This window comes from Bos indicus x Bos taurus, chromosome 6 (assembly GCF_003369695.1).
Source record: "Bos indicus x Bos taurus breed Angus x Brahman F1 hybrid chromosome 6, Bos_hybrid_MaternalHap_v2.0, whole genome shotgun sequence".
NCBI lineage: Eukaryota > Metazoa > Chordata > Mammalia > Artiodactyla > Bovidae > Bos > Bos indicus x Bos taurus.
Genome location: NC_040081.1, coordinates 22,672,671 through 22,689,812, shown reverse-complemented (window position 1 = coordinate 22,689,812; position 17,142 = coordinate 22,672,671). Strand labels below are relative to the sequence as shown.

General features: G+C 42.6%; 1 protein-coding gene across 3 annotated transcripts in view; it reads right to left on the bottom strand.

Moving 5' to 3' along the window:
* SLC39A8 (solute carrier family 39 member 8) overlaps window positions 1–12,581 on the bottom strand; it is an 83,715-nt gene extending 71,134 nt beyond the window's left edge. The window contains exons 1-2 of one of the 3 annotated variants that reach the window (XM_027543967.1): window positions 12,552–12,581; window positions 11,279–11,767 (exon numbers count right to left, since the gene is read on the bottom strand). In XM_027543967.1, coding sequence (XP_027399768.1) covers window positions 11,279–11,497 — 219 coding nt within the window. In that variant the 5' untranslated portion in view covers window positions 11,498–11,767; window positions 12,552–12,581. Of the gene's footprint in view, window positions 1–11,278; window positions 11,768–12,197; window positions 12,350–12,551 lie in introns of those variants that run through there. The other 2 variants (XM_027543966.1, XM_027543965.1) reach the window with 2 other exon arrangements.
* Window positions 12,582–17,142: the final 4,561 nt, after the last annotated feature.

Here is a 17,142-nt window from a genome sequence, read left to right as displayed (position 1 = left end):
ACCCCATGAACTGCAACACGCCAGGTCTCCCTGTCCATCACCAACTCCCGGAGTTCACTCAAACTCACGTCCATCGAGTCAGTGATGCCATCCAGCCATCTCATCCTCTGTCATCCCCTTCTCGTTCTGCCCCCAATTCCTCCCAGCATCATGGTCTTTTCCAATGAGTCAACTCTTCACATGAGGTGGCCAAAGTACTGGAGTTTCAGCTTGAGCATCATTCCTGCCAATGAAAACCCAGGACCAATCTCCTTTAGAATGGACTGGTTGGATCTCCTTGCAGTCCAAGGGACTCTCAAGAGTCTTCTCCAACACTACAGTTTAAAAGCATCAATTCTTCGGTGCTCAGCTTTCTTCACAGTCCAACTCTCACATCCACACATGACCACTGGAAAAACCATAGCCTTGACTAGACAGACCTTTGTTGGCAAAGTAATGTCTCTGCTTTTAAATATGCTATCTAGGTTGGTCATAACTTTCCTTCCAAGGAGTAAGCGTCTTTTAATTTCATGGATGCAGTCACCATCTGCAGTCATTTTGGAGCCCCCAAAAATAAAGTCTGACACTGTTTCCATTGTTTCCCCATCTATCTGCCAAAAAGTGATGGGACCAGATGCCATGATCTTCATTTTCTGAATGTTGAGCTTTAAGCCAACTTTTTCACTCTCTTCTTTCACTTTCATCAAGAGGCTTTGTAGTTCCTCTTCACTTTCTGCCATAGGGGTGGTGTCATCTGCATATCTGAGGTGATTGATATTTCTCTGGCAATCTTGATTCCAGCTTGTGCTTCTTCCAGCCCAGTGGTTCTCATGATGTACTCTGCATAGAAGTTAAATAAGCAGGGTGACAATATGCAGCCTTGACGTACTCCTTTTCCTATTTGGAACCAGTCTGTTGTTCCATGTCCAGTTCTAACTGTTGCTTCCTGACCTACATATAGGTTTCTCAAGAGGCAGGTCAGGTGGTCTGGTATTCCCATCTCTTTCAGAATTTTCCACAGTTTATTGTGATCAACACAGCCAAAGGCTTTGACATAGTCAATAAAGCAGAAATAGATGTTTTTCTGGAACTCTCTTGCTTTTTCAATGATCCAGCGGATGTTGGCAATTTGATCTCTGGTTCCTCTGCCTTTTCTAAAACCAGCTTGAACATCTGAAAGTTCATGGTTTACGTATTGCTGAAGCCTGGCTTGGAGAATTTTGAGCATTACTTTACTAGTGTGTGAGATGAGTGCAATTGTGTGGTAGTTTGAGCATTCTTTGGCATTGCCTTTCTTTGGGATTGGAATGAAAACTGACCTTTTCCAGTCCTGTGGCCACTGCTGAGTTTTCCAAATTTGCTGGCATATTGAGTGCAGCACTTTCACAGCATCATCATTAAGTTATTGTAAAGCTGCATCAACTAACATAGTATTATAATGAAAATAACTATACATTGAGCACATAATTTGAGCCAGGCTAAGTATTTTACATGCACTGTCTTTTTACTTGCTATTTGAAGTAATACAGGAAAAAAATACAGCTTCTTTGTTTGACTTACTACACATAATACACTAAATATAGAAGTGACTAAAATATAATGAATGCTCGGTAATTATTATTATTGTTCATATATCTTAGTTCACAACTACCCTATGATAAGTTTGATTCTTTCAGTTCACAGATGTGAAAACTGAGGATTAAGGAGGTTAAGTCACTTGGCTGTGATTACCCAGCTAATAAGTGACAGAATTAGAATTTCAGCCCAGGCCTGGTTTAACTATTAAGACTAAATTGTTAACCATTTTGTTGTACTCTCTTCTATAGTTAGAGACCTAAGAAACCCACTGAATGTATCGATGACAAGTGTATTATTTTTGAACTAGGTTCACAGAAATAAAGCCTTAGAGGCCTTATCAAGGCTTGCCTGAGTTTTTTACTCTATTCAGTTAAGTATAAATAAAGTAAGGTACTAAATATTTGGACTTGGAAGGCATAATACTACTTTTCAGGTTAACACCTTTGATCTAGAATTCACAGATTTTTGTTTTTGTTCTCTTTAAACTTCAGGCCAAGAAAAACAACAGAGGATCTTTGGAAGGATATGGAAACCAAATTAAACAAGGCTCCATTCTGAAGATTTTCTATGCTCCGAAATTCCATCATTACAAAGGTAATTCAGTGATAGTTTCATTTCTTTATAAAATAAATCTCAAGACTCAGCAAACCCATTTGGCTCCTGAGACAGACACTGGGAACAGTTGGAGAATAAATTAGTTTCAATATTCAATTATGAATAAGAATCTACCATCACCTGGAACTGGAAATGGGAACACTCTCTGAAACCTACAAGTTTCTTAGGTTTTATAGAGTTTAGTAACAATCTTTTTTTTTAACAAATTGCATTGTAAATGATCCTAATATTAACTGTGTGCACTTAGTAATATGGACAGTCCCTTGAGGAAATGCCACTCTGAATCCAAGTAACTGGCAAACTCTTATTACCAACCGCATTAGACTAACCCTCACTGCAGGTTGCTTTGCTTTTCCCTGAGAAATGTCAATCCTTCTCAACTTCAGGCCTATTTCCCATGCCTATTTATATTCCTATTTTCTCCCCCAACCCTGTTGGTTATTGTCATTCAGTTGCTTACTCATGTCTGACTCTTTGTGACCCCATGGATTGCAGCATGCCAGCCTTTTCTGTTCTTCACAATCTCCTGGAGTTTGCTCAAATTCATATCCATTGAGTCAGTGAAGCCATCCAACCATCTCATCTTCCGTCTCCGCTTCTCCTACCCTCAATCTTTTCCGGCAGCAGAGTCTTTTCCAGTGAGTCTGCTCTTCGCATCAGGTGGCCAAAGTATTGGAGTTTCAGCTTCAGCAACAGTCCTTCCAATGAATATTCAGGGTTGATTTCCTTTAATATTGATTGGTTTGATCTCCTTGCTGTCCAAGGGACTCTTGCAAGAGTCTTCCCCAAGCCCCTACTATCAGCAAAAGAAATAGAACCTAGAGGATTCAAATGTATACTGAATGTAAAGAAAACATTCTTAAGCTCCAGTCATAGTTGAAAAGCAATGGGTTTTTATGATGGGAAAATGAAGACTTTGCCTCTCAACATCTCCCAAGGTGGGCGTCCTTAAGAAACAGAAATATGGTGTGAACAATGGAAAGCACAAAAACTCAAAATCTCCCACCCAGCTACTCCACTTTGAACATCTCTAAAGAGAAATGAAGATCTACCTCAATTAAGGGGGAAAGTTTACTACGCCCTCTCTTCATAACTGTGTTAGAGTTCAAACTCTCACCTTAGTGGCAACGAGAGTCCAAGAGTTAGGAATTTTGTTAAAATACTCTGCTCTTCCCTCATTACGTCAACTCATTCCCTAGCACCGAAGCACAATCCTCTTTCTCCAGTATCATGCAGTCAGCAATGCAGCTGCTTCACAGGAATGAAAAAGGAGGACTTGCAGGATTAAGAGGAGAAAACTACAGTGTATAATATAAGTTATAAGGATATACTGTGCAGTGTACGGAACATAACCAGTATTTTATAATTATAAATGAAGTATAATTTTTAAAAGCTGTGAATCACTATATTGTACACCAGTAACATACAGTATTGTACATCAATAAAAAAAGAAAAAAGATGATTAATTAATATGTATAAAAAAGAATTATCTGCCAGAGAGAATATAGCACAATTTTTTTAAAAAAAGAAGGATGTATACTCTAAACTGCCAGAAGAGAGAGTAAATTCATTGGTAGAATTCTTCTGGAGTAAAAGTGAGAACAAGACTGAAAAATTTAACACTAGGCATGCGTATTTCTCCCACACCCACAATCTATCCACAGAAGAAAGAAGTTGATTAATATGCCATTCTCCAGGAAAACTTTGTAACTCAGAATTAGGAGAACTATTGTTGCCAAAATATTTTCTCCAAGAAAAATTCAACATATAAGAAAGAAATAAAATAAATTTTCCTTCTATTAGAGAATTCATGGAACCCACTGGAAAATCCATCTTGTGATTAATAGCACAGACATTTGGTACTAGCAGATGTTCATCAAGTAAGTATTTTAAAAGCCAAACCAAACAAGCAAAATTCTCCAAAAAAAAAAAGAGAACTGACTGACTAGTAACTCCTTCACGAGGTGTTTCCCAAAAGGCTCCCTCACTCTTTTCAACAAATAGAGCATGCTACCAAAAGTGTTCATTTGGCAATTAATCACACACAGTCTTGTGATATGTCTGGTAATATTTCTCTCAGTGATTATTTAACTATTGCAGTTTTGCCTTACATATTTCCCACAAATTCCCACCTATTTCTTAGATTAAAAGCTCTCTGAGGACAAGGACCCATCATCATCATTATAATTTTTTTGCCCTTAAAGTGATCAAGCAATGTAGCTAGATAAGTAACTGAAAGTGAAAGTGAAGTCGCTCAGTCGTGTCGGACTCTTTATGACCCCATGGACTGTAGCCTATCAGCCTCCTCCGTTCATGGGATTTTCCAGGCAAGAGTACTGGAGTGGATTGCCATTTCTTCTCCAGGAGATCTTCCCGACCCAGGAATTGAACCCAGGTCTCCCGCATTGCAGGCAGACGCTTTACCATCTGAGCCACCAGGGAAGCCCCAGTAATTGATGGTTAGCCCAAAATCTGAGGTAACAGTTGCCCTGGCTAGAGACAGTATGATTTTTTAAAGTAAAACTCAAAAAATCCACTATTAGTATGTCAACTACAAACTGGCACTTGCCAAGAGCATTGCCAGCAGCTGAACATCAAGGACATTTGCCACCTACATCTGCAGAGACTGAACCCTGCGCTGCTGCAGCTGCTGACCTTCAACACCTCCTGAGGAAGCTCAGAGTGGAATGAGGCACTCTGTGCTCCAGGCACTCTGATGGAACAGGTCTTTGGATAGTCAGATATTTTCAGGAACTGATTTCATAAGCCAATCTTTGCATTTCCTCATATCTAGAAAAGTACTAAATCCCTTCATGATGACATTACGAAGCTCCTAATAACTAGCACAAAACCTTTTGTAAAACGAGTGCTTAATTGCACTGAACTCCCCCTTCACCAAAATATTATCTATTGACCTTCCCACACTGCCTCTTCGGAGCAGTCTCCCAGAACTAACTGAGGTGCTATCTCCTCATTTGCCGTCCTCATTTTGCCCCAAATAAAACTTAACTCACAGCTCTCAAGTTATGCATCTTTTTTAGTAGACAGGATTTAGGATTGTCTGAGGTTCTACCACTTACTGTTTGATTTTTGCTGAGTTACATAATCTCTCAGAACCACTTATTTCTCTTGTGTGAAGTTAATAATGGTATCCTTATCATACGATTGTTGTGATTTTGAAATGTGTTAATACAAATAAATTGGTTGAGTATGTCATACCGAAAAAGAAAAAGAAAACAATAAATCCTTAGCTATAATTATTTATTTTATGTACACAAAGGCCTATGTGACTCCTAGGGTAGTGGGTGAAGATGCAAATTTGGGAGTTAGTTATGGAAAGAATGAAGGGTATTTCCTCATATAGATTACCATCATCCCTGGCAAGGGAGCAAACTAAGCTCTTGACATCATGGTCAAGTGAGCTATGAGTGTCTCTCATTTTCTCAAAACCTTTTGGAAACAATGATCACACTGTACACAGTCAAGTTAAATAGAATGATATAATAAATCAGAGTAAGTCCATTGTCTCGTAAGTACAACCACGCCCTTCCATCCTGCCATCCCAGACAGTTTTTCACCTGAAAGGCATTCCTAGGACATTGATCCCATCATTTTTCAGAACATAAAAGAAAGAAAAAAAAAAGAGGGCAACAACAGATGCTTTCTCTCATCCATCTACAATCAGTGCTTCCCAGCATGTCCTTCATCTAATGCACTGTTACCCGCTCGCATACCAGGAAAAAGTACAATAAACGACAAGCTATGCATACAACATGCATGCAATAACCACACACACACGCTCCTGTGTTTGCTACAGACCACCAGCCTGACCCCCTGAAATAAGCCAAGTTACCTCCCTGCCTCTTCCTCTGGCATCCTCGGGCCATAAATTAATGAAAGGAAAGGTCTAATAATAGTTACATGACCACTACAGACAAAAGGCTGCGTTAGAAAATACCTGTCTTTGGGACTTTTTCCCTACTCCTCAGTCGTGGCTGCTCTCCTAGGCCTCCTGATGGGCTCTCCAGGTTCAAGCGATCATTACAGCTCCTACAAACCACTGCAGTTGCCTCAGCTCCTGTCTCGACCCACTCTGACACATTCCACACTTTCATGCAGAAGAATTTTCTAAAAACACAAGTCCGATCCCATTCCACTTTTGTTTAAAATTCTTTAATCAAATATCTCATTCTATTATACATTGTAGTCATACGTGCATTATGTCATACATCTATCTAGAAACTAAAGTCATGTGAGGGCTCAAACTGCCTTACTCAAATTAAGCAATCTTCACTCATTCATTCAAAAATATATATAATGGGAAATTCCACGGCGTTCCAGTGTTTAGGACATGGAGCTTTCACTGCTGAGGGCCCAGGTTCAATCCCTGGTCAGAGAACTAAGACCCCACCTGGCTTGGCTAAAAAAAAAGTGTATATATATAATATACATATATATATTATACATATACACATATAACGAATATGTGTTGTGTACCAGGCATTACACTAGCCCCTAAAGAGATGAGTCAGATCATTCCCTTCAATTTATTCAAAATCATATCAGAGGAGGGGAGGACATTCAACCATGTGAACAGAAAATTAAAATATATATAAATTATTTACATATTATACTACAATTTCAATATATGTTATGATTGCAGAGGCACCAATTAATATAGGGGCTTCTACTAAACCCCTGAACAGGCTAAGAAAGGCTTCTTGGAAGAAGTAATGTCTAAACTGATAACTAAAGCATAAGCAGATGTGTATGCAGAACCAGGAACTACCAGCAGTCTGTGAAGACTGGAGTAGTAGCAAAGGATAAGACTTGGGAAATATACAGGAACCAGGTCATAAAAAGACTTAAGCCACTTTTAAGTGTTCGAAGTTTGTCTTAAAGGTTTTTAACTGTTCTTAAAAAATGAGCAGTATGGTTAGGTTTGTACTTTTAAAAGACCACTCTAATTAGAGTATAGTAGTTATTCAAAATATTTCTAGAACACATGAATAGCTAAGTCTCATCAGCATAATGAAAAAATTTCAAGAATTCAAAAAAAGAGAAATTGGCAAATCAGCAGTGGCTGTGAAGTCCTAGAAATATTTTATGGAAAAAGTGTATCTGGGTTTTTAAAACTGTAAGATTTTGAGAGGGTAATTCAAGGAAATGAAGGATAACCGAGCTGGGAACAGGAAAGGGTGCAAGGAAGAAAATGAGGTAAAAAGTGCTTGAATAAAAATATACGGTGAAGTCGTAGAAGAGTAACTAGTTTAATGTAGTGAGTGCTAGGTCTGGGCAGGTTAGGTTGATATCTCAGGGTTAGCCTCAAATGTCAGACTCCAGATTTAGACTTCACCAGCCAAGAGAATTCATGGAGGAGAACCGAAAGGAGAGAGGCATACTCCAAGTAGTGCTTTATGAAGATTGACTATGAATTGAAAGATGTTTTAAAACAACCTATGAATGAAAAAAAAAAAAGATGCAGGAGCTATGCTGGAAGATTTGTATCAAAAGAAAAAATGCAGTTTGGAGAGAGAAGCAGAAGTCAAAGGCTGAGTGAAGGCGGGAAACAAAGGTTGCCTCCCAAGCCAACCTGCCACACCCACACCCCCATCACCCCCACTAACCCTCCCCAGGAGACTGATTTAAATAGAAACATTTCCTGCAGCTGAGTGTGATAATTTAGCAATTCGGGGTTTTGAAGGAGAAATGAAGAGAAAAGACCACTTGGAGAATGAGCTAGGACTATCAGAACAAACAGACGGTGGCACTGAGCCCATTCTTAAATCCCCTCAGTTAATCACCCAGGGTACTCACTCAGCTGGGGCTTCCCTTTGTATTCTACACTTGATCTTAGCCAAAAGGCCAAGAAGCGATCCCTTTGTATTCTAGAAACTCCCTCAGATAGAGCAGACCTACACTTTGTCTTAGGCCCCAGAGACCCATTTAGATAAAAGAGCTCCTTCCTCTCACTTGTTTGGCCTACTTCTTCTACCTGCTCTTTGTACCCTCAGAAACCATAAGAAGCAAAACAGTAAACTCAATCATTCTATTGTCTCCAGTTTGAACTCAGGTCCCTTTGATCTCCCAAAGCAACAAGCTAATTTAATAGTACTTGCTGAAGGCAATGGCACCCCACTCCAGTACTCTTGCCTGGAAAATCCCATGGATGGAGGAGCCTGGTAGGCTCCAGTCCATGGGGTCACTAAGAGTCGGGCAAGACTGAGCAACTTCATTTTCACTTTTCACTTTCATGCATTGGAGAAAGAATTTGCAACCCACTCCAGTATTCTTGCCTGGAGAATCCCAGGGACAGAGGAACCTGGTGGGCTGTCGTCTATGGGGTCGCACAGAGTCGGACACGACTGAAGCGACTTAGCAGCAGCAGCAGCAGCAGCACATGCTAGCAAGGTAATGCTCAAAATCCTTCAAGATAGGCTTCAGCAGTATATAAACCGAGAACTCCCAGATGTGCTGCTGCTGCTGCTGCTAAGTCGCTGCTAAGAAACAACGTAGTTTGTAAATAGATCTCATATAAGATTCAATAAATCCCTGGCCCAAGGAAATAAATTCTATCTTTTCAACTGTCCTCCAAGTCAGAAAATCATGTTTTTCACATATATTATTATTCTACTTTGTTGCAGGTGAGGAAACTGAAGTTACCTTCTTTAAGGTATGGAGATATTAACAGCCCTAAATTTTGTTCCAAATTGGATAGTCTCCTGCTGGAGCAGATGTAAATGCCAGCAAATTAACAGATTCTTCTGGAATGGCATTTCATTGGACATGATTTAACTGATGATGGTTGTTATCAGTAGAACTTTTTAGAACATCAAACAGATGTTTGCTAGGTCTGATCAAGTGATAAATTTTCCTTGGCTTCCCTTTGTTTCCAAAGTAATTAGGGGCTTTTCCCCATCTCTTTTTGATGTCCACAGAGGCCATAATGAGGGTAGTTAAATATGCAAACAGAAGAATGAAAAACAAGGTGTCAACATACATATAATTTACCTACTGAGGTACCTACCTACTCATAAGCTGGGAATCATACTGCTAACAAACTTAAGCAACTTTCCTAAATTATTTAGGTATATTTTCCACTGTCTTTGTCAAGGTGTGGCTCAGGGGTCTTTTGTCCCTTTATAGTTCATCAGCACCTTCAAACATTGCAAGATAAGGAGATAATTTAAGTCAAAACAATGTGTAGGCTACAGATATGCAGCTGCAAGTCAAGTCCCCAGGCATCTTTCCAAGCATATGACTGACCACTCCTGCTCCTATCTAAAAATGCTTTAGTCAGCTCAGCTGTTCCTTGATTGAAGAGTCTGCAACTAGATGGAAAATACTTACGAAGTTAGTTGTTTGCCTTATTTTCTAAAACATCAATATAATATGAAGTCATTTCAGCTTTTCCAATGTATTATTTCTTAGCCATTACATTCTGGTATGTAATGCCATGCAAGAATCAGATAGACAGTTTACTAAAGAACTTGCCTAAGACCATAAAACCCTTCTAGATCAAAGGACACGCACTCTGATACCTCATGGCATCAGAATCTTATACTTCTTATGTACTGCATGTTTTAATTGAGGTAAAATATTTCTAACAAAATGAATGCCAAACTATAAGGTTATCAACAAAGAATTTATCTGATTAAAGGGGCCTCCCTGGTGGCTCAGCTGGTAAAGAATCTGCCTGCAATGTGGGAGACCTGGGTTTGATCCCTGGGTTGTGAAGATCCCCTGGAATAGGGAAGGGCTACCCACTCCAGTATTTATTCTTGCCTGGAGAATCCCATGGACAGAGAAGCCTGGCGGGCTACAGTCCATAGGGTCACAAGAGTCGGACACGACTTAGCAATTAAACCACCACCACCACCCACTCCAGTATTCTGGCCTGGAGAATTCCATGAACTGTATAGTCCATAGGATCACAAAGACACGACTGAGTGACTTTCACTTCACTATCTGATTAAAATTTCCCTAATTGTAATCGAAGGCCAGATACGTTGAGAAACTCTAGATTTCCAGGAGTAGAGTGACAGTATAACATTCCCAAACATTTTTTAACATTCCCAAACATTCTGGACCACAAAACTTTTTGTAGCACAAACTAACATCACCCAGAAGTGACAAACAACACGGAAAGTACTGAATACTGCCATTCATCATCAGTTATCACTGGAACCACAGCAGAAGGGGGGAAAAAAAAACAATCAAAGCACTGAGTTAACAGAGTTTTAAAAAGGAGAGGGGATTTGGGGGGAGGATGCTAAAAGCACACTTTGCTTATTTCACAATTTTAAGAAATAATCATAGGCTATTTATTATGAAAATAATGAAGAATCTCTAATACCCATTTTGAAGTTTACTGACATGTATGGTCTTAACTGCGCCTAGGTAACTTAGGATGATCGTTAAATCTTAGGAATTACCAAACGCTTAAATAATGCTGTGTATCTGTACTAAGATAGGTTTTTTTCTTTTTGTTTGAATGAATGAATATTAGAACCAAACTTTTGACCTGATAGATGAATAAAAACTATGGCTCTAAACACAGTTCCATCACCAGTTGACGTGTGATCTTGGTCTCAGGGCCCCCTAGGCCTCCTTGGTCTCTATACAATAAGCCCTTCAGCCCTAAGTGCCTCCTGTAACTTACAAGGGAAAGACAGAACTACATTATACCTTGCTAGCAGCTGTTACCCACCAAGCAGCTGTTAACAGGGGTGCCTGTGAGCCACTGTCTCTGCCAGGAAGACTTCAGTACGCCATTCGTATCTCAAACGCATCTCTCAAGGTGCTTCCCGCACTCAACTACTTCATAAACTTTTGCATAAAATCTTATAACCACAAGCGTCCGACGGCTCAATTCATCGGGCATAAAACTGCAGTTTCTGGTTCCCTCGTCACCGCCAGCCCTTTAACCTCGGCTAGAAGGTCAGATCCAGTAAAAAAAAAAAAAAAAAACAGGACCCGCCTCACACTTGAGAGACAAAACCAAGTTCTTTCTCCTGCGCTTGTCCCCTTTAATCAACGTTCAAGTACAAATGGACGTCCCCTGACACCCCGGCGTTTGGGGAAGGGCGGCCCGGCCCGGCCCTACCTGGTTGAAGTGCAGCTGTCCCGGCTCGGGGGCGCCCTCCACGGGGGCGGCTCCCAGACGCTCCAACAGGCGCCCGAGCTGCGCCGCCGACAGGCTCCGGTTGGCGCCGAACACGCTCAGCACATCCTCGCTGAAGGCGAGCCAGGGCACCTCCGCCTCCCCTCCGAGGCCAGCGGCCGCCAACAGCAGGAGCCCAGCCACCGCTCGACCCGGAGCCATCGTGGCCGCGGTTGCCCCTCACGGGCCCAAAACGGACTGGAGCGCACAGGGACGGGACGGGACGGGCGCAGCCGCGTCGGTGCCCAAGGGCTCCCGTCAGGCGTCGGCGCCGGTCCGGGTCAGCGGTGGCGCGGGGCGCACCTGGTCCTCCGGCGCCTTCGAAATAGCAGCAGCCCGCGACCTGCCGGGCATTGAAGTGGCGGTGCAGCCGGGCGGGGAGGGCGGGGTGGGAGCGATAGACAGAGCGGGCCCCCGGGCCTCCTGGAGAACCTGAGATAAAAAGGACAAAGGGGGACAGAGATAAAGGCCACCCGGCTACCCGCCGGTCGGCCTCGGGAGCATTGCGAGACCGGACCCCTCAGACGCCCCGCCGGGCTTGGGGCCAATTGCCCCGGAGCGGAGTTTGCAGACATTCCAGGATTAGCTTGCAGTGTGAAGACACATGCTCCTTCCGGATCTAAAGCCCCAAATCACGTCACTTTTTAGGAAGAAAACTACACTGGCTACAGAACCCCACCTCCCCTTCCTTTCTTTCTGATTAATTCCATCTGCAAACTTAGAAGGGGTGAGGCGTGCAGTCCCCAGCCAGCTGCAGGAAATGGCCCCTTCGGAGTCCTGGGGTTTGACCGTCTAAACGGGACCCTCCCTCTCCCAGATCTCCCAGATCTTCCTTGGCAAGTAGAGAAGTAGGTGAGCTGACCTGCTAACCTCTCACCTCGCCTGTGTATTTCTGCGTCTGTTTTTGTCCACGTAAATCAGTCCCTCTCTCTCTCCTTCTTTCTTCCCTCCACTCCCTCCCTCCCCTTCTCTCAACACTATCCCTGGCGAGTCCGCGGTAAAAACTCTGAGCTCCGGCCCCGCGCTCTTTACAAATAACCAGAGGCGGAGGGCCCTGTCCCCGCCTCCCCGCAGCACGTGGTGACACGCTCGCCGGCCTGGACTCCCGCGCGCGTCCACGCCGGGGCGCACAGCCGCTGTCATCGGCTCTTGGCGGGCGGGGCGCACTCCTACCCCCAGCGGCGCCGGCTCCCCACCCTCACCCTCGGGGAGTTACCTGAATGCCACCTCCCGGGCGATCTGCCTCGCCTCCTTTCTGACCTTGGAGGTCTCTTTGTTACCTTGTTGAAACCAGCTTCCTGAAATGGAGCCTGGAACCCTCAGCATTGTCTAAGAGATTAGCCGGAATTGCTTTTTTGTCTTACTTCTTAAAGTCAAGAGAAAAAGGAAACCCAATCTGCAGCGGCGGTGGCGAGCTCAGAGCCGGCACTGCTCTACCCGGCCCTTCCTGACGCCGCACGGGATATCCGCAGATCAGAGTGAATTGTTTGTTTGTTCAGATGAGAGTTCAAGAAAAGCCGACTTAGGTGTAAGGTCAACAAGTTTGTGCAAAGTGTACGCGCGCGGTGTTTGAGGGCAAAGGTTGTGTCTGGTAGCTACCACTGTCCAGAAATAAACTGAAACCACGATTCACTGTGACAGAAAGACGGTAAGAGGAATTCAGAGCGCTGTTCTTGTATTTCACGGGGGAGAGTGCAGGGCTTCCTAAAACTGTTTTAAAAGAGGCATTTAGCTCCAGACAAGGGGCAGGCAATCTCATTTTCCACGAGGAACTTAGTTGATGGAAGAAAGAGACACGGAGAGAAAATTCCAGAAGGATGATCTAGGGGGACATATCTGCAGGACTGTCCCTATGGAGAAAATTTTGTTGTTGTTTAGTCACTAAAGTTGTGTCCAACTCTTTTGTGACTCCATGAACTGTAGCCCACCAGGCTCCTCTATCCCTGGGCTTCCCAGGCAAGAGTCCTGGAATAGGTTGCCATTGCCTGTTCCAGGGGATCTTCCCCAGGGATCAGAACTGCATCTCCTGCTTTGCAAGCATGCTTTACCACTGAGCCACCAGGGAAGCCCACGAAGAAGGTTTGCCTGTGTTCTAACCAGAGAGCTTGGAAGGCAGCAATGAGAGGAAAAAGTTACCAAGAGGAAGATTTCTGCAGAAAATAAGGCACAGCTGCTTTGGGAGGTAGTGATTTCCCCATGATTGAAAGTGATTCAAACTCATGGGTATGTAGTAGGTTTCCTGCCTTGGAGGAATATCAACAAAATGATCTTTATGGTGTGTCCCTTCCAATTATGAAATCTGTGTGTTTGTTGTTACTAATTTACAGAATTACATTGGTGCCAAAGGACAAATATTTCACCAAGGGCCTGAAATACGTTCATATCACACTTACGTTCTTAAATTACACAACTGATGGGGACACTTCAAGATTTTTCTTGGATCCTTACATATAGTTTGTTGCCCATTTTTCCTTTTGACCCCAATAACTCAAGGTGATTCTTGGAAATCAATGAATGTTCTAAATGATTCACCTAAACCCAGCAAGTTGTTCATTCCTACTGGAACTGCAACATTGATAAGATGTTGAACTTTCCACAAATGTGAATGGGTTTCAAGTAATACAAATTTTATATTGTGGATTTTTTAAAATAAAATTTTATTCATCAGCCATTTGGCTATCTCTCACATTTTGCTTGGATGGGCTGGATGAAGCACAAACTAGAATCAAGATTGCCAGAAGAAATATCAATAACCTCAAATATGCAGAAGACACCACCCTTATGGCAGAAAGCAAAGAAGAACTAAAGAGCTTCTTGATGGAAGTGAAAGACAAGAGTGAAAAATTTGACTTAAAGTTCAACATTCAGAAAACGAAGATCATGGCATCCAGTCCCATCATTTCATGGCAAATAGATGGGGAAACAATGGAAACGGTGGCAGACTTTATTTTTGGGGGCTCCAAAATCACTGCAGATGGTGACTGCAGCCATGAAATTAAAAGACGCTTGCTCCTTGGAAGAAAAGTTATGACCAACCTAGACAGCATATTAAAAAGCAGAGACATTAACTTTGCCAACAAAGGTCTGTCTAGTCAAGGCTATGGTTTTTCCAGTGGTCATGTATGGATGTGAGAGTTGGACTATAAAGAAAGCTGAGCACCAAAGAATTGATGCTTTTGAACTGTGGTGTTGGAGAAGACTCTTGAGAGTCCCTTGAACTGCAAGGAGATCCAACCAGTCCATCCTAAAAGAAATCAGTCCTGAATATACATTGGAAGAACTGACGTTGAAGCTGAAACTCCAATACTCTGGCCATCTGATGCAAAGAACTGACTCATTGGAAAAGACTCTGATGCTGGGAAAGATTGAAGGTGGGAGGAGAAGGGGACAACAGAGGATGAGATGGTTGGATGGCATCACCAACTCAATAGACATGAGTTTGATTAAACTCCAGGAGTTAGTGATGGACAGGGAGGTCTGGCATGCTGTGGTCCATGGGGTCGCAAAGAATCGGACACGACTGAGCGACTGAACTGAACTGAACTGATATACATTTTGCCAAACCATCAATCTTACGTGATGATAAATAGTAAAATAAATTATCAACCTGCTCGGCATCTTTATCAAAAACAGTTAACATAATGTAAGCATGCTATAAAAGAGAATATTCAAAAAATGTTACTAACAACCAGACTGGTGAGGCTAATTTCTAGATCTAATGAAATACAGTCACCAAAATACTACTTACTTAATGTTTTAGGGCCTAAAATATAGCATTATATCAACAATATCATTATTGAAGAAAAAAACTTCCAATTTAAAATATAATGTAAAAACTAATTTTTCTCAGAAATGTGCTGTAAAGGTCAAATAATTTTAAATGATAATAATGAAGAGAAGAGTGCCAAGAACACTGGCCAAGCTGTAGAAAATTGTTCTTTCTCTTGTGTCACCTGGGAAAACTGGGAGAGTCATTTGACGCTCCTCTGTCCATGGAATTCTCTAGGCGAGCATGCAGGAGTCCATTGCCATTTCCTACTCCAGAAGATCTTCCTGACCCAGGGATCAAACCCAAGTCTCTGGCATTGTAGGCAGATTCTTTACCATCTGAGCCACCAGGGAAGCCTCATTTGACCTCACCAGGTCTAAGTTCCCTCATCTATGAAACAATAAAATTGGGCTAGAAGCACAAATATTCACTCCAGCTTTTTCATTTCTAAATGTCTAATTTAGATGTCATCTATCGGGGTGGGGCGTGGGGGGGCATGAAACACCTAGAAGAGAAATAAAAGTTCAATTCTCCAATGAAAAGGGCATTTAACTTCAAATCTTATTAAATTTTTCTTAGTCCAAATTTTTTGTTACTATTGCAGAAGAAGCATATTGACCACTTTTAAACTTTTCCACGAATTTATTTCCCTATAGAAGGACTAATGAGCAAACGTGGGAAATGGTATGTCCTTTTCCTTTTTTCCCCTCCTTTCTCTTCTTCTGGAGAAGAAAATGGCAACCCACTCAAGTACCTTTGCCTTAGAAATCCCATGGACAGAGGGGCATAGTAGGCTACAGTCCACAGGGTCTCAAAGAGTCAGACACGACTGAGTGACTTCACTTTCACTTTCTCTTCCTCTTCTTCTCTTTCAGTCCTAAAGAAGTCATCCTCAGGAGCATAGCATAATAAATAATATCTGTATGGAGGGCAGTCACAGTGGCCCAAAGAAGAGTGTTGGAACTCCAACAAGGGAAGAAGGGTATCCAAGTGGGAGGGAAATTTAGCATGTGTAGTTAGAGCCCAAGCAGGGTGACAAGGTGTCAAGGTTGGGGGAGGAAACTAGAAATCAGAGGATGCCTTCCTAAGGTGGCAAGAGCATATTCAAGTACCCCCACACAGTATGTCAGCACCCAAGTATGATGAGTGAAGCATCCTTTCCAGTATGATTCATCAGAGCCCAGGCTGGAAAGGAGGGCTTCAACAAAAGGCAGTGGCATGGTGTGAGGTATCAAGATCAGAGCAAGGGTTATACAGCACCCTTGGTCAGAGTCTGAGAGAAAGAGAAGCTGTCGAGTGTCGAGTCAGAGGCTGGGTGGGTGAGGAGGGCATTCCTGCACAGAATGTCCGAGGTGGACAAGGGTGAGGAGGGAGACCCTGCCAAGCAGCCACACCAGGGTACCAGGGTCTGTACAGTGAAGAGGGCAGCCTGATGTGGGAGATGTGATAGTGTGATTTATAATCAGTTCAGTCACTCAGTTGTGTGTGACTCTTTAAGACACCATGGACTGCAGCACACCAGGCTTCCCTGTCCATCACCAACTCCCGGAGCTTGCCCAAACTCATGTCCATCGAGTTGGTGATGCCATCCAACCATCTTATCCTCTGTTGTCCCCCTCTCCTCCTGCCTTCTATCCTTCCTCATTGGTCTTTTCCAATGAGTCAGTTCTTCACATCAGGTGGCCAAAGTGTTGGAGCTTCAGCTTCATCATTGGACCTTTCATTGAATACTCAGGACTGATTTCCTTTATAATTGACTAGTTTGATCTCCTTGCAGTCCAAGGGACTCACAAGAGTCTTCTCCAGCACCACAGTTCAAAAACATCAATTCTTTGGCCCTCAACTTTCTTTATGGTCCAACTCTCACATTAATATATGACTACTGGAAAAGCCATAGCTTTGACTAGACAGACTTTTGTTGGTAAAGTAATGTCTATGCTGTCTGGGTTGGTTATAGCTTTTCTTCCAAGGAGCAAGCGTCTTTTAATTTCATGGCTGCAGTCAACATCGGCAGTGATTTTGGAGCCCAAGAAAAGAA